The 22,319-nt window shown below is 43.5% G+C and overlaps 1 protein-coding gene across 2 annotated transcripts in view; it reads right to left on the bottom strand.

Annotated features, from left to right (window-relative positions):
* Positions 1 to 21,751, bottom strand: part of cdc25b (cell division cycle 25B) — a 40,856-nt gene extending 19,105 nt beyond the window's left edge. Inside the window, exons 1-6 of one of the 2 annotated variants that reach the window (XM_072254807.1) lie at positions 21,339 to 21,751; positions 20,313 to 20,386; positions 16,741 to 16,792; positions 5,864 to 5,905; positions 1,934 to 1,967; positions 402 to 527 (exon numbers count right to left, since the gene is read on the bottom strand). In XM_072254807.1, coding sequence (XP_072110908.1) covers positions 402 to 527; positions 1,934 to 1,967; positions 5,864 to 5,905; positions 16,741 to 16,792; positions 20,313 to 20,386; positions 21,339 to 21,568 — 558 coding nt within the window. In that variant the 5' untranslated portion in view covers positions 21,569 to 21,751. The remainder of the gene's footprint in view (positions 1 to 401; positions 528 to 1,933; positions 1,968 to 5,863; positions 5,906 to 16,740; positions 16,793 to 20,312; positions 20,387 to 21,338) is intronic. The other variant, XM_072254808.1, reaches the window with a different exon arrangement.
* Positions 21,752 to 22,319: the final 568 nt, after the last annotated feature.

Genomic DNA, 22,319 nt, shown 5'->3' with positions numbered 1-22,319 from the left:
ATCAGAAATCTGACCGACTCCAGGGCCACAATCCCTAACTCATGAGTAATCTCCCCAGCTCAAATAGATGCTGCCTGGCCTGCTGAGTTCCTCCGGCATTTTGTCTATGTTGATCTCTATCCTTGTTCAAAATGTGTATTGAAAAGTGGCTTGGCATTGTATTCTAACAGTATCATTCCATCATCTTTTAGCACTAAACCCCACCACTGACGTCAAGGCCAAAATGCACACAGGTTGGTCAAAATCAGAAGTAGTTCCCAAGAGTGATCAAAATACCATGGCTGAATTTGGAAAGACCCAAATGCCCCAACAGATACATGTAGCAGCCAGCAAAACAAAACAAACAAAAAATCAAATTTTACAAACTGCACCCCAATTTCTTAGATATACAAGGAACTTACATTTTCTTTATTTTCTTTGTTTCCTTCACTAGAGTGAATGCCACTAGCTGCTGGGCAAGGCACCTCAGAACCCGGAGCGTCGCAATGGATTGACTTTAGTGCAGGACTTGCTCCAAGAAATGTGAGCTATATTAAACAAAGCAAAAAAAAAAATCACTCGTCAAGACACAACTAATGCCAAGAGTCAGGACAAAAGATCACACGTGTCTAATACTAGAGGGACAACAGACTTTTCCCCATTGTAAAATAGTTACTGATTCCAGTTTAGTACATTCACCCAAACTCAACCACGTTGATTCAATTAGTGAGGAGTTCTTGCAATGCAAGCACCTCCGAGCGCCACTAATTCAGTAAAACTTGTTCAGTAAACTAGTCGATGCGTGCTTGCAGCCATCTATTTTGGCTTCCTTTAAAACTGACAAGCAGCTGTGCATCTTACTGAAGAGCAGTGAGAGCAGCTGCTGGTTGACTGGGTCACAACTGATCTTTCAAGCTCAGTGGCGTAGTGGTGAGCTCCTCTGTGTGCGTTTGCCAATGCAGCAACACAGCCCACAGCTTACTAAATCTAAACCACTACTCGGCAACCCAGAACCTCACTACACCCAGAGTAAAGGTTTCAGGAAGAACTCTTTAGAGTAAGATAACGAATTCACAAAAATATGTCAAGCATCTGAAATAAGTGTCAAAGATTACAGTGAAAAGGCAGGAGAATGGGGTGGAGAGGGATTTAAAAAAAATAGTCGTGGTCGAATGGTGGAGCAGTTGGTGTTGGGGACAGATAAACGTGTATTCAGCATGATTTTTATTTACTAGGTAACTAAAATCTGCCAACTAAACAGGAACAAAATGAGGAAAGGCAAGGAAATTCCCAACTGGAAAACTTTGGGATTCATGTTGCCTATTGTTCCCAGCTACGACCATCCAGAAGACATATGAAACAGCCAGAGGTTATAACAGTGAACCCATAATGGAAAAAAAGGTTTTGTACTTGATATATTTGCTTAATTCAATCACACTCAGATGTAGCAGGTCATTAGGCAATTTGTCAATGCTTGGTGGGTTGGGGGGTGGTGGTGAGAGGTAGCTTAAAAGAGCTGGCAAGAAGAAAATACAGAACAGAAATATTGAGCTAGAAATAGAAAACGGAAATACCCAAGTTTGCACAGAGGTGTAGAGAAAGGCTGGAAAATTGTCAGGAGCCAGTTAATGATACTGGCATAACAAGTATAAGAAAACCAAGGGGGGAGGTAATATTTTAGCAATTAAGAAACATGGGTTGAAACAAGAATGGAAGCTTGGATACATGGAAGATACCTTGGCAGATAAAATTAAGGCATATTGGATGCTCGGCAGGATCATGAGTGAGAGCTCTGCCAGCCAGTGGTAACCCCAACCTGCAAGGCAAGCTCCAAAGCACTCTAATGAAAGCCCCAATTTCAATGGGCAATTGTACAGTCCAGAAGTTTTCAGTTCTGCAAAATTTTTTGAAACGTAAGCCAGCACACCCAGGCAAAACTGACAAAGTGACTCACCGGAAGGGAGTTCATTCTTCTTATGGGGAATTTGCTAAAAATAAGAAATGAAGAGCTGTTAGTGTTAATTCATTTACATATTTTTAACTTAGAGATAGAGCGTACTAACTAGCCCTTCAGGGCCAATGAGACCTCACTACCCAATATATCCATATAACCAATTAAACTACTAACCAGCACATCTTTGGACTGTGGTAGGAAACAGAAGCATCCAGAAGAAACACGTATGGTCATGGGGAGAAAGTATGCAATCCATATAGATGGCCTTGGGAATAGAAGCCAGGTCACTGATGCTCTAAGAGCACTACATAAATCCCTGCTACCATACTACCATGTTCAAAATAACAGACCAATATATTTAGTTCCTTGCCACTTACTGCAAAATTAACAATATTCAATTCTTGATCATGTGCTTTAAGATCTGAAGTAAAATACACTTTAAAAAAAAATCTATAGCACTGACATGGGAGGGTGGGGCAGACTCTAGCACCAGAGGGCACAGCCTCAGGATAGATGAACATCCCTCTGCAACAGAGATGAGGAGGAATTTCTTTAGCCAGAGTGTGGAGAATCTGGAATTCATATCCACAAATGGCTGTGGAGGCCAAGTCATTGGGTATACTGAAAGCAGAAGTTTTGGTTCTTGATTAATAAGTGTGCCAAAGGTCACAGACAGAAGGAAAATGCAGATGAGAGCAATAACAAAATCAGCCATGACAATGCTGGAGCAGACTTGATGGGACGAATGGCATACTTCTGCTCACATGTCATTTAGTTTTCCAGAATGCAATTTAGTTTTACTGAACATTGTAACCACCAGTCCCATGGGTTTCATGTTCAGCTACAGTTCTACAGGATTAGTCAATTTTAATTACATCTTTGATGAGGAAATTTCACATAACTGGTGGGATTAGATGCTATGCAAAGCCACAAAAAAAAAAACCTTTTATATTCCCCAATATTAAACAAAACTGCATCTCCCTGAATGGATGACTCATGTGCAGAATAGCTTATGCCAGAGGCTGTATTCACTTCTGTAAATTTGAAGACTAACAGCTAACTGGGTAGCATTGTATCATAGGAGTTAACACAATGCTCTACAGCGCCAGTTGTAAGATCGGGGTTTAATTTCTACTGCTGTCTGTCAGGAGTGTGCACATTTTCTGCGCAACCACGTGGGTTTCATCTGGGCACTCCAGTTTCCTCCCCAATTCCAGAAACATACAGGCTGGGGTCAGTAAGTCCTGGGCTGGCACAGGAAGCAGGACAACACTTGCGGGTTGCTCAGCAACACCCTTACTGATTTGAATTTGAAGCGATGCATTTCACTGCAAATTCAGATGTGGCAAATAAAGCCCATCTTTAAAACTTTACGGGAAACACAGAAAAGTAACCAATTTCAAAACTAAAAAACTATACTAGAAACACTCAGCAGGTCAGGCAGCATCCATGTGAAGAAACAGTTAACATCTTAGATTCAATCACCAGAGAGAGGTCTAGAGTGACTAGAAAAATTCTTTCCACAGATGCTGTTTGATCTGTGGAACATTTCCAGTATTCAGTCCCTCGGTGGCTTATGAACACCAAATGCCATAGAGCCGAAACATGAACAAGCCCTTGGGAGATCGGTAAGATATATTTGCCAGCTGGTGCAGGCATCTTCAGCTGTGGGGAAACTTGGGTCATTGCCACTGTTCTGACTTCTATTGGATTGGACACTGTAACCACTGGCCCCAAGAGGCTCATGCTCAACTGGAGGATCACAAAACGTGCATTGACAGGGAAAATTCACATTCAATTTCAGTAGGGACATGGAAACCTATCGTAACCTGGGCAGGACCTGTACTCTTACTTTAATTACTACTTATTACTAATATACAGCACAATAACAAGTCCTGTTAGTCTAAAGAGCCAGCACCACAAAATTACACCCATGTGACCAATTAACCTACTGACCCATACATCTTTGTAACATGGTACCCAAAGGAAACTCATGCAGTGATAGCAAGAAAGTACAAACTCCGCAGACAGTTGTGGATTGAACCTGGGTTGCTGGTGCTTCAATTGTTACCTCAGCACCCCAAGTATTTCAGATATTATGTAGTAATTAGGAAGACACACTTACCAGTTCTTAGTTTTACTAAATTCATCCGGTTTAAAATGAGAATATAAAATGTAAATGAGTAACTGGAAAGAAGGGACGGGTGGGGGGGGGGTAGGATTAGTCACAATCGATGCTGAACTACCAGGCAAGTTTTAGCTTAATTTTATTTTAATGTACCCCAGGCTACTGTGGGAGGCGAGGGGGGAGATTGCTGAGCCTCTGGCAATGATCTTTGCACCATCAATGGGGACAGGAGAGGTTCGAGGATTGGAGGGTTGCAGATGTCGTTCCTTTATTCAAGAAAGGGAGTAGAGATAACCAAGGAAATTATAGACCAGTGAGTCTTACCTCAGTGGTTGCTAAGTTGACAGAGAAGATCTTGAGAGGCAGGATTTATGAACATTTGGAGAGGCATAATATGATTAGGAATAGTCAGCATGGCTTTGTCAAAGGCAGGTCGTGCCTGATGAGCCTGACTGAATTTTTTGAGGACGTGACTAAACACATTGATGAAGGTAGAACTATAGATTTAGTGTATATGGGTTGCAGCAAGGCATTTGATAAGGTACCCCATGCAAAGCTTATTGAGAAAGTAAGGAGGCATGGGATCCAAGGGGACATTGCTTTGTGGATCCAGAACTGGCTTGCCCACAGAAGGCAAAAAGTGGTTGTAGACAGGTCATATTCTGCATGGAGGCCGGTCATCAGTGGTGTGCCTCAGGGATCTCCCTACTCATGATTTGTATAAATGACCTGGATGAGGAAGTGCAGGGATGGGTTAGTAAGTTTGCTGATGACACAAAGATTGAGGGTGTTGTGGATAGTGTGGAGGGCTGTCAGAGGTTACAGCGGGACATTGATAGGATGCAAAACTGGGCTGAGAAGTGGCAGATGAAGCTCAAGCCAGATAAGTGTGAAGTGGTTCACTTTGGTAGGTTTAGGTCAAATATGATGGCAGAAAATAGTAAGACTCTTGGCAGTGTGGAGGATCAGAGGGATCTTGGGGTCCGAGTACAGAGGACGCCCAAAGCAGCTGTGCTGGTTTACGCTGTGGTTAAGGCGGCATACGGTGTATTGCCTTCAATCGTGGAATTGAATTTAGGAGCCAAGAGGTAATGTTGCAGCTATATAGGACCCTGGTCAGACTTCACTTGGAGTACTGTGCTCAGTTCTGGTCGCCTCACTACAGGAAGGATGTGGAAACCATAGTAAGGGTGCAGAGGAGATTTACAAGGATGTTGCCTGGATTGGGGAGCATGCCTTATGAAAACAGGTTGAGTGAACTTGGCCTTTTCTTCTTGAAGCAACAGAGGATGAGAGGTGACCTGATAGAGATCAAAAAGATGGAGGGGCATTGATCATGTGGATAGTCAGAGGCTTTTTCCCAGGGCTGAAATGACTGCCACAAGAAGACACAGGGTTAAGGTGCTTGGGAGTGGGTACAGAGGAGATGTCAGAGGTTAGTTTTTTTTTAAATCTCAGAATGCTGATTGTGTGGAATGGGCTGCCGGCAACAGTGGTGGAGGCGGATATGATAGGGTCTTTTAAAAGAATTTTGGATAGGTACATGGAGCTTAGAAACATAGAGGGCTATGGGTAACCCTAGTAATTTCTAAGGTAGGGACATGTTCAGCACAGCTTTGTAGGTCGAAGGGCCTGTATTGTGCTGTAGGTTTTCTATGTTTCCATGTTTAAAATAATTTATCAAAATAATCAGTCTGAACAAGTAGAACTTGAGCAGACAGCTGGCTATATTTAATGATGTGTTAATTGAAGTGCACATGCAGAGCAAAACCAGATATGTCACGTGACAGGGACAAACTTACTTGACAAGCACTTTTCCAGATTCTAATATTGCTTTTTCAAATCTGTGAGAGAATAAGAAATCAAACTTAATTTGATGACAAGAGCAACTGAAAAAGTAAAAACAAATATGACTAAAGGGTAGGCAGGCATTATGTACAAATACACAATACGAATCTCAGGTTTGCAGATTACAGGAAGACCTAAAGACATTGAGTTCTGTGGTTTAACTATCACACTGCACAATAGCCTTGCAGGTGCTGATTTGGAGGTCAGGGTTTTAAGATAATAGACTAATCTGAAACACATAGGAACAGAATTAGGCCATTCAGCCTACTGAATAATTTTAAATATACACAATGACTTGGCCCAGCAGTCCATGGTAATGAATTCCACAGATTCATCACCTTCTGGCTAAAGAAATTCCCCATCTGTTTTAAAGGGACATTCTTCTATTGTGAGGCTGTGCCCTCTGGTGCTGGACTCATCCACGATAGGAAACATCCTCTCCCCTACAATGGTAGTTACATAGGCTTACATACAATATTTTGGACCAGAAAGAAATGGTCCAGAGAGATATGGAAATTATTATTAATCCACTATTATTACTATTTTTCTTAACTAATATCATTACTTAGCCTAATAGAGTAGAATTTCAACTGCACATAATTATCTATTTAAGTGTCTAATTTCTTTTTTCATCATCTCAATGTGTACTTAGGAATGTATAATTAGATTTATACATATATTAAAAAATGGAAAAGGTTATACATGTGAAAAAAGTTCATGATACTTCTGAATTCCTTATCCAAATAAAAATAAAAAATTATTAAAAAAATTTGATAGGGAGAAAAAAAAAGGAAACATCCTCTCCACATCCACCATCTAGGCCTCAGGAACGATTCGCAAGCTCGAACACAAGCACAAGAGATTCTTCAGATGCTGGAAATCCAATTAACACTTTAAAAAAAACACTGATGGGAGTCAACAGGTCAGGTAGTGTCTCAATCAATGTTTCGGGCACAGACTCCATCAGGACTGCTCACATTCCTGGTGAAGGGTATCAACCTGAAGCATCCACTGTTACTCCTTTCCAGGATGATAGTTTTAATAGCCCATATCACTACTGTTGGCTGGAATACACTCTTATTACCTTCAGCAGGGATATCACATCTGTTCCTGAACAGCATGTGAGCCCTGAAGTACTGCAATGAATGCAGTTTGCACAGAGAATGATAAAAGGATTCCAAGCATTCGCAGCTCAAAAAGGATTCAAAATTGCCATTACCATTTCCATAGTGATGGATTTCAGACTCGCTGCCTACCACCTGTATGCAAATAAGCTGCTTTGTCTGCCTTCGAGAATGGTCCCCGTCACCATATGCCATGCCGCGACCCCCACAGCTGTCACCATTTCATCAATGCCACACTCAGGAAGACGCAAGCGTGGCGGAACAAAGCAGAGGCACAACAGAATCGGTCAAGCAGAAAGGGCAGGCTCGTCCCTCACATCACATGTGACCTTCTCTATCCAGCAGGTTGGCCCATGAATGAGCAGATGGCAGAGCAGCCACCCCACAATTAACTGGAGGTCTTAGAAGTTTACTCCATTAACTGGAAGAATTCTGACATTTTGTAAAAAGTTCAGTGGTTCAGTAACATGTAAATTCTAAGCATGTTTTGCTTCAAAAGCAGAGACATCAAGGAAATAGAGCACAAGCTGTTAACTTGAAACATCTGCCAGAACATAGCCTAGGTTCCAAGACATTTGTGCTATACCTTACCACAAGACCACTAAAAATTCAAACTGCCCCTTTCCAGTCCTGATGAAGGGTCTCAGCCCAAACATCAACTGCACATTCTTCTGTTCTGACCTGCTGAGTTCCTCCAGGATTTTGAGTGTATTGGTTAACAAGCATGGAGGAACTCAGCAGCTTGGGGTGGGGAGAAGAACCAACACTTCAGATCGGAACCTGACATCAGGGCAGACAGCAGAGAGATGGCCAATAGTGGTGAGAAATGATTCCGAGAATGGTGCACTGCAGAGGAGTATAGTATAATAGGCATACTCACCTCTCTGCCTTCGAGAACATATTGCACATACCCAAACCAGAGATGAACAGGGACATTCATAGTCTGCTGAGGGCTAGATTTGTGGCATTCAAGACCGGTGATCTAGAGCTAGACAACCAAGTATGGCCTACAGAAGGCTATGTTAACAGAAGACAATTCTGACGAGACAAATGTCCATGATGTTGAGGGAGTCCAGAACCAGAGGCCACAGTTTAAGAATAAGGGGTAGACAATTTAGAACGGAGTTAAGGAAAAACTGTTTTCACAGAGGGTTGTGGTTCTGTGGAATGCTCCACCTCAGAAGGCAGTGGAGGCCAATTCTCTGGATTCTTTCAGAAAGAGTTAGATAGTGCTCTTAAAGATAGTGGAGTGAAGGGATATGGGGAGAAGGCAGGAAAAGGGTACTGATTGTGGATGATCAGCCATGATCACAGTGAATGGTGGTGCTGGCTCAAAGGGCTGAATGGCCTACTCCTGCACCTATTGTCTATTGAGACCGAATCAGATGCACATCAGCTCTGGTAGAGTTTGCAAGCCATTACTTCCTACAAAGAAAAACCCAACATGAATGAGCTAAATGCCTTTTATGAATGCTTTTAAAGGGAGAATAAAACTATAGCTACAACGATCCCTGAGGCATTTCAGCAGCTGGTGACCCTGTGATACATCATCTGGCTGACGTCAGAACATCTTTCAAGAGGGTGAACACTCCCAAGGCATCAGACCCTGATGGTGTACCTGGTTGGGGACTGAAAACCTATAACAAATTGGGAGTGTTTAAGGACATCTTCAATCAAGATCCCAAGAGCAAGATGAACTGGCTCAATGGTTATCACCCAGTTGCACTCAAACCTACCTGCATCAGGCTCACCACTCAACACAATGACACCCTCAGTTCTAATCAACTAGCCCCTGGAACTCTGTATCCACCTTGGCTTCCTCAGGGAGAACAGTCAGTGTGGATCAGAAGTAACACCTCTTCGCTGAAATCACAGAAGCACTTCAAAGGATGTGCAAGTAGCCCACTGCTCTACTCACTACACCCATAACTGTGATGCTAGCTCAAATGCCATCTACAAATTTGCCAATGACAGAACTATTGTAGTCAGAGTTTCAGATGGAGGCAAGGTGGCATGCAGGAACGAGATTTATCAGCTGAATGGTGCCACAACAACTCAGTACTCAATGCCAATGAGACCAAGGTATTAATTGTGAACTTCAGGAAAGGGAAAGTCAAGGGAACACACACTAGTACTTATTGAGGGACCAGCAGTGGAGTGGTTAAGCAGTTGAAAGTTCCTGGGTGTCAGCATCTGAAGATCTAACATAGGGTCAACATATTGATGAAATTACAAAATCACGACAGTGGCTATATCTCTAAGGAATTTGAGGAGATTTGGTATGTTACCAAAGACTTATCAGAAATTTCTACAAAGGGACCATAAAGAGCATCCAAATGGCTGCATCAGTTTGGTGTGGAGGGACCACGGTACAGAAGAGGAAAAAACCGCAGCAAGTTTAATCTCAGCCAACACCATCACAGAGGGAACCTTCAACATGCGATGCCTCAAAAAGGCAGCAGCCATCAAGGAAACCACCCCCCCCCCACCCCAACCCATCACCCAGGAGATGCCCTCCTCTCAATTCTACCATCCACAAGCCAGAAGACAAACGTTTCATGAACAGCTTCTTCCTTTCCACCATAAGATTTCCAAATGGACAATAAACCCATGAACACTGCCTCACTTATTTCTTGTTTATCAACTAATTTAAATATTTCTTATTGTAACGTATAGGTTAATCTATTACAATGTACTGCACCACAAAACAACAAATTTCATGACATATGCCACCCAACCAATTCTTATTCTAAGACAGTGGCAAGTGAATGACAGATGGAGACAACCAAAAAGGAAACAGTTGGAGCAAGGTTTTCACAAGGCCTTTGACAATGCACAAGACTGCATAACAAGCTACACGTCATGGTATGACAAGAAAGATTCTAGCATGGACAAAGCAGCAGCTAATTTGCAGGAGGCAGAGTGGGAATAAAGGGAGCTGGTGAATAGAGGTGTTCCACACAGTCTGTGTTTGGACCAATTTTATTTACATTATATGTTAATGATTTGGATATAATTGACATCTTTATTGCAAAGTCTGCAGATGATACGAAGATAGGTGAGGGGAAGGTAGTTTAGAGAAAGTAGAGCAGCTTCAGAAAGACAAAACAGATTGGGAGAATGGGCAAAGTGGCCAACAGAATACAGTGTCAGGAAGTGTATGGTCATGCACTTTGGCAGAAGAAGTGAAAGGGTTGACTATTTTCTAAAGGGAGAGAAAATACAAAAAACTGAGACACAAGGGGACTTGGGAGTCCTTGTGCAGGATTCCCTGAAGACTAATTTGCAGGTTGAGTCAGTGATGAGGGCAAATGCAATGTTAGCATTCATTTTATGAGGACTAGAATAATAAAAGCAAGGACGTAATGTTGAGATTTTATAAAGCACTGGCAAGAACTCATTGTGAGTACTGAGCAAGTTTGGAACACTTTTCTTAGAAAGAATGTGTTGAAACTGGACTGAGTTCAAAGGAGGTTCACTAAAGTTGAATGGCTGATGGCTCTGGGCCTGTATTCACTAAAATTCAGAAGAGGGGCAACCTCATTGAAACCTATCAAATAGTGAAATGGCTTGATCGAGTGGGTGTGAAGAGGATACTTCCTATGATGGGAGAGTCCAAGACCCGAGGACAGCCTCAGAAAAGAGGGGTGTCCTTTTAGAACAGACGAGGAGTTCTTAGGCCAGAGGGTGGTGAATCTGTGGCATTCTTTGCCACAGGCACCTGGAGGCCAAGTCTTTATGTACGTGTACCATGCTGTAGGGAGTCAGTGTATTGGGCATCTGGTTCAGTTACAATTGTACGCGAAATGAAGCTATTGGGTACTCGCCATATCTGATGTTTGGGCGCGAGGCAAAGTTGCCCATTGACCTTTGTTTTGGGACTGATGAGGCTGACTTACCACCGAAGACTTATCTGAAGTATGTGTCTGACATGAGAAGAGTTGAAAAGGGCTTATGAATTAGCTGGGGTCACAGCTGCCCAGCAGAATCAAGTGAATAAGAGAAGGTATGATCAAAAGATGAGGTTCTCCCAACTCCTGCTGGGAGGCAGAGTCCTCATAAGGAATTTGGGGCTACCTGGAAAGCATAAGTTAGCTGACCGCTGGGCGGCTACTCCCCATGTGGTGGAGTCAGATGCCAAACCTACCAGTTTTCCGGGTGAAACCAGAGGATTGGAAGGGGCCTGTCAAGATTCTCTATCGGAACCACCTGTTGCCCTGAGTCAGGAGATGCAGGTAGACCCAGAGCCCAGCTTGGAGCCTACACCTAGTAAGAGGACTCTTCGGAAACGCGGGGGGACTACTGGGCCCCCAACAGGTGAGGTTAGGCTGGCCCCCACCCCTGAGAGGGATACTGATTTGGAGGATGAGGACGTGGATGTATGGTATATGCTGCCTTTCGCTAACTCCCCAGTGATTGAGCGAGAGACTCCCAGCCCTTCTCCCTATGAAGTGGGGTTGGTGGGGGGAGAGGAGGAGGAGCTATCTGTGGGCAGCCTGGGTTGCAGCGGGACTTGGTTTTTGATCACGGAACAGAGGGCTCCGAGTTGCAGGGGGGCACGAGTGAGATCTGGGGGGGGGGGGGGGGGGGGGGGAGAGAGAGGCCTCGCCAGGTAAACCGGTAGTGTCGGAACCTGAAGAGCTAGATGAGGGGGTGCGGAGGTCTCAGAGAATTAGGAGACCACCTGATAGGTTAGCCTACGTAGCACCAAGGGAACAGAGTGTGACCCCTACTGTGTTGGGGAGCTATGCCACTGTCTTTTACACCTGGATTGGGCTTTGTGTTTTGTAGGAAGGGTTGACAAATTATCTCAACATCATGACTAAATTTGGTGGGCGAGGGGAGGGGGGATAAGAGTGTAACATCCTGTAAGGTTTCACTGATAAGGTAATGGTTTCTCTGTAGCAGCAATGTTTGGCTTATGACTAGAGATAATGGGGTTTGGAATGCTGTTCTTTGTGAGCTGGAAGAGAGATTTTTGCGGTCTTTGCACAACAGACTGTTTAGTAAGATTGGACCCTTCTCCTCCCCCCCCCCCACACCAAACTCCATTTCTTTACTAACCATATAGTCAAAGGAAGAATTATAAAGCTTAATAGTTTAATCGCATATTGGGTACTGTTTGTTATTTCGGGGTACTGATTTGTAACAGCATCCACCCAAACGAGAATTTTTAAAGTTTGGCCGGGCCAGGGGCCATCACCCTCGATATTAAGCCGCTAGCCAAAGCGAGAGTTACATATGCTTAAGGCGGAGGTTGATAGATTTTTGACTGGTCAAGACATGGAAGGATATGGGGAGAATGCAGAAGATTCAGGTTGAGGGGAAAATTAGATCAGCCATAATGAAATGGTGGAGCAGACTCGATGGGCCAAATGGCCTAATTCTGCTCCTATATCTCATGGTCTAATGTAGGGGGAAGAGGGGTGAGGGTGATGAGAGACAACTGCCGGTGGGAAATATCAGGAACATAATCGGTTACTAGTGCTGATAAGTAAAGCTGGTGAGAATGAGGTGACCAGCAGCAGGAATCTACCTTGTTATCTTCTTGCACCCTATTGTCTGCCAGCACTGCACTTTCTGCAGCTTTTTTCACTACATTCTGCATTGTGTTATTGATTTACCTTGTACAACCTCAGTGTACTACGTAACGATTTTATCTGTATGAGCAGGATTCAGTCAAGCTATTCACTATACCTCACTATAAATCAATTCCATCCTGTGGATGGATGGGGTGAACCTTGTGTGACGTGAGTAGGTGGAGGGGGGAAAGAAGAGGACAGAAAGAAAGCTGTTGGGGGTGTGTTGTGAAGCAATAAAAATAAGACCAAAGAAGGAGCTGGGGAACTCCTAAAATTGAATAACTCAGTAGTCATTCCATTAACTTGTATACTGGATGTTATCGACAGCTTCTACAATTGTATTAAATACTGAAACAGCAACAATTCTTGTTTTTCTAAAAATGCCAGAGATCAGGGAGCTGGAACATTACCTTTCATTCAAGGTATTTGATAGTCTCAAGCCAAATACTAATGGATTGAGATTTTCACCATTCGCAGTTTGACAGTAAACATTGTTAGGCAGCTTATTGAACAGCAGCTATTGAGCATCATTCCCAAGGCAAATACACTTGCACTGTTAGATTGACAATAGAGTCAGGGTGCCATCGCACTGCGATGAACAAAACACTCTAGCAGGGATGACAGTGGAACAACAATGGCAGGTATTTCTGGGAATAATGCAGAAGGTGCAGGATCAGTTCATTCCAGAGGAAGAAAGATCCTAAGGGGAGTAAGGGGAGGCCACGGCTGACAAGGGAAGTAAAGAACAGCATAAAAATTAAAAAAGTATAACATAGCAAAGATGAGTGGGAAGCCAGAGGACTGGGAAATTTTTAAAGAGCAACTGAAGATAACTAGAAAGGCAATACGCAGAGAAAAAATGAGGTACGAAGGTAAACTAGCCAAGAATATAAAGGAGGATAGTAAAAGCTTCTTCAGGTATGTGAAAAGGAAAAAAATAGTTAAGACCAAAACTGGGCCTTTGAAGACAGAAATGGGTGGATTCCTTGTGGGGAACAAGGAAACGGCAGACAAGTTGAACAGATACTTTGGATGTCTTCACTAGGGAAGACAAACAATCTTGCAGATATAACCAAAGTTGCTGGTAGACGCAGCAGGCCAGGCAGCATCTCTAGGAAGAGGTACAGTCGACGTTTCAGGCCAAGACCCTTCGTCAGTCCTGAAACATCGACTGTACCTCTTCCTAGAGATGCTGTCTGGCCTGCTGCGTTCACCAGCAAACTTGATGTGTGCTGCTTGAATTTCCAGCATCTGCAGAATTCCTCTTGTTCCCAGATATAATAGTGGCCAAAGGACCTAGGGTAATGGATGAACTGAAGGAAATTTATATTAGGCAGGAAATAGTGTTGGATAGACTGTTGGGTCTGAAGGCTGATAAGTCCCCAGGACCTGATGGTCTGCATCCCAGGGTACTTAAGGAAGTGGCTTTAGAGATCGTGGATGCATTGATAATCATTTTCCAATGTTCTATAGATTCAGGATCAGTTCCTGTAGATTGGAGGGTGGCTAATGTTGTCCCACTTTTTAAAGAAAGGAGGGAAAAAGAAAACAGGGAATTATAGACCAGTTAGCCTGATGTCAGTGGTGGGAAAGATGCTGGAGTCAATTATAAAAGATGAAATTACGACACATTTGGATAGCAGTAACAGGATAGGTCCGAGTCAACATGGATTTATGAAGGGGAAATCAGCTCAACTAATCTTCTGGAATTTTTTTTTTTTTTGAGGATGTAACTATGAAAATGGACAAGAGAGAGCCAGTGGATGTAGTGTACCTGGACTTTCAGAAAGCCTTTGATAAAGTCCCACATAGGAGATTAGCGGGCAAAATTAGGGTACATGGTATTGGGGGCAGAGTACTAACATGGATTGAACATTGGCAGGCTGACAGAAAACAAAGAGTAGCGATTAACAGGTCCCTTTTGGAACAGCAGGCAGTAACCTGTGGGGTACCGCAGGGTTCAGTGCTGGGACCGCAGCTGTTTACAATATACATTAATGATTTAGATGAAGGGATTAAAAGTAACATTAGCAAATTTGCAGATGACACAAAGCTGGGTGGCAGTGTGAAATGTGAAGGGGATGTTATGAGAATGCAGGGTGACTTTGGACAGGCTGGGTGAGTGGGCAGATGCATGGCAGATGTGGATAATGTGGATAAATGTGAGGTTATCCACTTTAGTGGTATGAACAGGAAGGCAGATTATCTAAAATGGAGTCAAGTTGGCAAAAGGGGAAGTACGATGAGATCTTGAAGTTCTTGTACATCAGTCACTGAAAGCCAGCATGTAGGTACAGCAGGCTGTGAAGAAAGCTAATGGCACGCTGGCCTTCATAACAAGGGGAATTGCGTCTAACAGCAAAGAAGTCCTTCTGCAGTTGTACAGGGCCCTGGTGAGACCACACCTGGAGTACTGTGTGCAGTTTTGGTCTCCAAATTTGAGGAAGGACATTCTTGCTATTGAGGGAGTGCAGCGTAGGTTCACAAGGTTAATTCCCAGGACAGCGGGACTGTCATATGTTGAAAGATTGGAGCGACTGGGCTGGTATAGACTGGAATTTGGAAGGATGAGAGGGGATCTGATTGAAACATTATAAGGTTATTAAGGGATTGGACACGCTGGAGGCAGAAAGCATGTTCCTGCTGATGGGCGAGTCCAGAACCAGAGGCCACAGTTTAAGAATAAGGGGTAGGCCATTTAGAACGGAGTTGAGGAAAAACTTTTTCACCCAGTGAGAGGTGGATATGTGGAATGCTCTGCCCCAGAAGGCAGTGGAGGCCAAGTCTCTGGATGCTTTCGAGAAAGATGGATAGAGCTCTTAAAGATAGCGGAATCAAAAGTTATGGGGCTAAGGCAGGAACAGAATATCGATTGTGGATGATCAGCCATGATCACAGTGAATGGTGGTGCTGGCTCGAAGGGCCAAATGGCCTACTCCTGCACCTATTGGCTATTGTCTATAAAACTTTCAGCCCATCCAGTCTCAAACTGTTGCCCTTAGTCCCATTGACCTGCACCACAGCTCTCCATACCCCTCCAACCCATGTACTTATCCAAACTTGTTAAATGTTGCAGCACACTGCACACCTCAGACTGAAAATCCCTCTCATCTTCCCCTTCCGCATTTAACACACGACCTCTGGCTCTCATCTTACGGAAGAATAATCATTCCTGTCCCTTCTACAGATTAGAACCTGCTGCCACTACTGGAGATCTAGATGGAAGAGTATTATACCTCAAGCTTTCATTGGGCCTCATTGTAACTGTACAAGAGGCCACAAAGGCCAGGATGGGAGCGAGAAGGTGAAATGGCAGGTAACTAGTTCAGGATTACTCCCTGACTGAACAGAGGTGGTCTACAAATGGTGCAAGTGGACAAAAGCACCTAGTCATGAATAAAGTAGCTAGGTGCAATAAAAGGTGGAGATACATCTCTACCAAAGGAGGCACAAGGTGCTCCTTCCCTCTGCTAGCCTGCAGATCACCCTTGGGCAAGTTGTGTCACCTGCTTAGCCCCCAGTCACTTAAGTCACGGAAGCGGGTGGTGGATGTTTGTATGAGCAGCTGGTGCATATCAAGTCCAAGTCATGTGACCACTGATGACAGGCAGACAACCTCTGAACAGTACTGATAACGGCTGGGGTCACCATCTTGTAAAGACACTGCCCAGAAGGCAGCAATAGCAAACAACTTTTGTAGAAAAATATACAAAGAACAATCATGGTCATGGATAAACCATGATCACCAACATCACACCACAAGGCACATGATGATTTGTTATTTAAATTAGTTTCTTTTTACATCTTGCTCTGTACTGCTGCCCCAAAACAATAAATCTCATGACATGTCAGTGATAATAAACTTGATTCTGATTTTAATTCTGAACGTATTGGGCCCATGGTACACTGCCCAGAAAGCAGCAATGACAAACCACTTCCGTAGAAAAATTTACCAATGTGAAGACCATGAATGCCCACATGATATGAAAGCACATAATGAACGAACAAGGTGCAATACAAGTTTCAAAGTGTACAAACAGAATACATCAGCAACGACGAGTCGAAAAGCAGCCACTGCATTGACATCAAGAACCAAAAACAGTCAACTTTAAATGAGTGACTCACGTTTCATCAATTTCCTTTTCATCCATTGGACTTGGCGAATCCATACAAAGCCCTGTACAAGACAAAGAACACATTATTTTTGTTCTGGATTCTGGTTGTTTTACAATGCAAAGTCTCCTCCAAAATCAAGAATGAGACGGAGCTCACAAAATGCTGGAGGAATTCAGAAGGCCAGGCAAGACCACACCTATGGAAAAAAAGTACAGTCGACGGCTTGGGCCGAAACCCTTCAGCAGGACTGCTGAAAGGTTTCGGCTCGAAACGTCAACTGTTCTCCAACCCCCCCCCCCCCAGATGCTGCCCTGCCGAGTTTCTCCAGCATTTTGTTTGTGTTGTTTGGATTTCCAGCATCTGCAGACTTCCTCTTGTTTATGAGACAAAGATTATTGCTTTCAAAAGTTTTATTAATTATTAAGAGAATAGAAAAAAGAACAGAGAACAAGGGAAAAGCAATCAGTTGCCTCAGGCTCAATAGAGAAAACCAAAATTCTACTGGTAACAACTAACCTATAAAATAGCCTGATTAATGACATTTGCTACTAAAGACTAAAGTTTTAGAAAACTACATAAGCATTTGCACTGTAATCACTGAAACTTCACTTAATTACATGAACAAGGGCCATCATGTAAAAACAAGCACAGAAAATAACCCACTGGCCACCCTGCTCAGCCATTTCAGAAGCCAAGCATCAATCACGAGGCATCCAGAATTGCAACTAAGTTAAGATCTCCGGAAAGGAAAACAGTGAACTATCACTTTCTTTTCACAGTCCATTGTTTCATGATGACCATTACTGGCAATGCCATTGTAGTCCAGATTTATCAACTAAAACTTAAAACAGTCCAGCTTCATTGGTGGGTTTTGAAATAGCTTTAGAGAACACGGACCTGGCTTCTGTCTGTTAGACAAGTACCCCCAGGTACATTCCATACTGTTACGAAAAGACCCTGACCCACACTAGTAACAGTAATTCGCCTTCCAACTTTTTTGTACTCAGTGGATTCCTATTAGTAATCAGTATTCAATTCCCGTCACTGTCTGTAAGGAGTTAATACGTTCTTCATATCACAGCACGAGTTTCCTCCAGATATTCTGGTTTCTTGCCACATTCCATAGGCGAACTGATTAAGGGTTAGTGCATCATGGGCATGACGTGCTGGAGCAGAAGTGTGGTGACAAAGACCTGCTGGTTAGTAGGTTAATTGGTCAATGTAAATTGTCTCATGATTAGGATAGGTTAAATTGGGCCACACGGGTCAAAGTGCTGGAAGTGTCGATTCCGCACACTATCCTAATAAATAAAAGACTCTTGCCGGCTGAACACAGCACATTTGGACTCTGCTGGTCACCAACACAAATGAGGCATTTTACTGTACACAGAACTAATAAATTTCACCTTCGTCTTAAATTCCTTGAATACACAAAGACTTCTCCACTATTCTCTAGAATGCCAGAAGACTGGCACCAAAGCGATTTTTCCTTACCTCAAATCCAAATAGCATAAATCTATGTTATTTGGATGAGATAAGGAAAAATGCTAGGAGGTGATGTCTGAATCAGAACTCTCAACATACACCCTATTAGGACAAACTATAATGAACACCTGAAATCTGAGAAATGCAGCAACCCTATTTTCAAAGGAGGGAGGAGGCACTCAACGAAGAACAAATTCACATCTTAAATTAATCTCCTTTAAAACACTTCCTTCATATAATACAATTAACAATCAGTAAAAGTAAGGATGACACCAAGTTACAGCAATAGAGAAAGTATTCATGACAATGTGCATCATTGACTGCAGCTCATGCTCCATATTCCCAGAGCAAGTTAACAGCTGAAAATGCAGTGCGTAAGCTCCTAGTACATCCACCTGTGACTACAGCTGCCATCTCACCCTTGGGGAAATTTCTCAGAATCAGGCACAATGGCAGTTACAATCAAGAGCTACAACACACATGCAGAAAACTGCCAGCATGAAGCCCACCTGCTCCAGAATAAGCCACAGTATCAGTCACCCAACAGCTCGGTGCACGTCACCTCTTTCAAAAAAATCCAGCTGCTTTCAAATGTAAAGCTTACAGCACAAAGCAACTGCCAACAAGATGCTTGTGTTCTATTCGAGACCCTACTTAAACATGGATTCCTTCTCTTTCTGCCTCTATCCTTTCGATCCTTGAGGTAGCAGGTTCCCTTCGCTTGAACAGATTTGGACTGAGTGGCGACATTTATTTTTATTCATCCCGAAACATCGACAGTACTCTTCCTAGATGCCGCCTGGCCTGCTGAGTGCCTCCAGCACTTTTTTTGTGTGATGCTCAGATTTCCTCTTGCTTGTGATACATTTTATTTAGAGATATTGTGAAGAACAGGCCCTTCAGGTCCAACAAGCCACATGGCAGAACCCATACATTTAATCTTAGCCAAATCGCAGGACAATTCACAATGACCAATTGAGCCACTAACCTTTGGAATGTAGGAGAAAACCAGAAAACTGGGAGGAAACACACAGTCATACTAACTGCTTATAGACAGTACCGGAATTGATCACTGAACTCCAATGCCCCAAGCTGTAATTGTGCTATGCTACCATCCTGGCCCAATATGCAATATTGTTTGTACTATGGTCGAACTGGAACCTTCATAGACCCAGATAATTAAGACATCATGACTTTCCAGATTAATGCCCAGCTGCAGTTTGGGTATAAAGCAGGCAGCAAATTTTAAATGCACACTAAGATCACCATGCAATCAGTTGATGCCCTGAAATGTCCTGCAACTCTCCTACATTTCATGTGGTGGAGAGCCGCTCAGTGCTGACACCAACAAACCACTTGCGTGCGATATTCCAATCTGCAGAGGCGGGCTGCATTTCACAGCTGCGGGGCTGTCTAATGGAATGAGGCTCCATTACCTCCAGTGTCACGCTGGGAAAATAAAACAAAATGATTGCAGTTGATGCCACCCCGGGAGGGGAGAGGGTGGCATGACTCAGCCTTGGTCTTATTTGGACAGTACCTGTACTATTCATTTTCTGTTAAAACTCAATGAACAGGAAACCACAGCGTGCCACTCAGAATGTGGTTTATCAACGCTACCAGTCATTAAATCAGACTTTTTTAATTTTTGGGTTTCTTTGATAAATGGCGCTTTGTACCAAAATAAACTTCATGACAAAAAATTATCAATAAACCATGCAATCCGCTTTCATTCTTAGATTCACACTCAATGCTTTCCGTACTGTTCCTTAAAGTAATAGTACTGTTGCTGCCCGGGGGGGCCCTCTTGGGTGCTTCAATAAGGGGATTCCTCCCCCAACAAAGCCCCTCCCTCTCCAAAAGAATTCCGATCAGACAGTTAGCACCTTCTACTAATGTAACTGAAGTGTCCTTGAAAGAAAACCACTTCAATGGAAGACGCTTAACCAATCAGAATACAAGAGGAACAATTTTCTCACTCTTCTGCCTTGATCCTTAAAAAAACTTGCGACATTCTGGATAAAAATAGCTATTACTAAACTAACACAACAGATGCAACTACAAGCAAACAATTAATCTAAACATCGTACACCTACCAGCATCAGAATCAGATGAGAGAGTCTTAATTAAAGGGGATCCGTTTGGTCGGCGCTTCGGTGTATCATTATTGCTACAAAAAAATGAACACAAAAATAAATTACGAATCTGAAAGGAATTAAAATTGAGAAGCTACATTCAAGTAATACTCAACTACAATTTGAAGATACGATAGTTTTAATTTTAACCTACATCGCAGGGTTCACAAACAGCATATTTCCTGATACACTGCAAAAATAACCCAATTCTCACGCCCATATTTTAATCCACACGCCTATGCATTAAAATTTACACGTACTTGTACCAGGATGATTAAGTCTAAAAACTTTCCCCCTAAAAGATGCGTGCAACTTAGTTCCTCTGGACCCGGCAGCGGTCTCCGGCTGAATTGCTCTCCCATCCCGCACCACGACTGTACATAGGACAAAAGATCGGAATTAGGCCATTCGGCCCAGCGAGCTGCTTCTGCCATTTCATCATGGTTGATTTATTAGCCCTCTCAAATCCATTTTCCTGCGTTCTTCCCATAATCTTTGACACGATGACTAATCAAGAACCTCCGTTTTAAGTATACTCAGCGACTTGACCTACAAAGCCGCCCGTGGCAATTAACTCTGAATCCCGAGGCTGTGCCCCCGGTCCTAGACTTCCTCCATTACTGGAAACATCCACTCCACGTCGACTCTTAGACCTTTCAATAAACGAGGGATAACAGTGAGATTCCCTTCCTTCTTCAAAACAGTGAAGGCCCAGAGTCAGCAAATGCTCTTCATAGGTTAAATCATTTAATTCCCGAATCGTTCTCGTGAACCTCCTCTGGACCGTCTCCATCACCAGAACACATTCTCTTAAAGAGAAGCTCCTATACGCTTTGCTCCAGCCAAGGTCACAATACTTCCAAAGCAATAACATTTCAACACAACCCCAATACATCAGCAATCAAACCCCCTCTCCCATTCTCCTCTTTCTTGGCCCCCCACCCCCACCCGCACCCGACACGTCTCCCTTTCTCCCGGTCAATTTACCTGCCCAGGCCTCTGAGGTTGTCCATATTGAGAGCTAAAGTGGTGACCGGGCTGAGCACTGATGGGTCGCGGGGGTAATCGATCCCGGCGCCTGTGCCTGTGAACAGAGCTTTGCACGACCTGGCCTTCTGCAGAGACATGCAGGGTCGCCGGGGAACGAGGTCACCGCCACGGGGCCCGGGGGGCCTGGCCGTGTCCAGGAAGGGCCGAGAGGAGCCGGCTCCGCTCATCGTCTTCAAGACCCAAAATTAAAATCGACTCAGGATACCAAACTAAAAGCAAAGGCGTAGATAGGAAGGAAGGGGAAGGGCCTGGCCACACTGAGCCCAGCGCTCACTGCCCAGCCGGGACACTGCTGCTTCATGAAGCCAGGCCCCGGCTCCAAGCCGCCGCCTTTATTTCGAAAATCAACACCGCGCCACGCCCCGCCCCAATCGACATCGTGTACGAATTTTCACCAATCAGAAAGCTGTTCCAATTCCGCTGGCCGAGAGTCTCCCAATGGGGGTGGCTCTTTCCGCGGACTTCTTCGCTCACGTCTCTTAGCCAATCGCTATGACTCTTACGTGAAAGCCTGCTGGATTATTCCATTAGGGAAGAGCGGTGTTTAGAATCTTTCTAGTTATTATAAGTCCTCCAACCCACCTGAGATTTTACTATAACAACTTTTATATAAAATATTTCCCTTAATTTACAGAGTTTTAAGTTACTTAAGCATTTATTATTCGATAATTTCCCATATTAGTGTGAAAAATATTAGTGACCTTCCCTGCTCTGTGAATGCGGGGTTCGGTTTTGTATCTTTTTTCCCGCGGGAAACAGCTGAGCGGGGATTTTAAACCAAGGTTCCCGACTTTGAAATGTCACTTGAGATTAGTTTTATGAACTTGGATTCTTTTGCAAAAGTCTTGCAGTTAAGATTTCCTATACATCCTATTCACATCCGGTTTTGATATACTTTTTTTTTATTTCGTGGGGAGA

Source organism: Mobula birostris, chromosome 4 (assembly GCF_030028105.1).
Source record: "Mobula birostris isolate sMobBir1 chromosome 4, sMobBir1.hap1, whole genome shotgun sequence".
NCBI classification, from domain to species: Eukaryota; Metazoa; Chordata; class Chondrichthyes; order Myliobatiformes; family Myliobatidae; genus Mobula; species Mobula birostris.
This window is presented reverse-complemented; position numbering and strand designations above follow the sequence as displayed.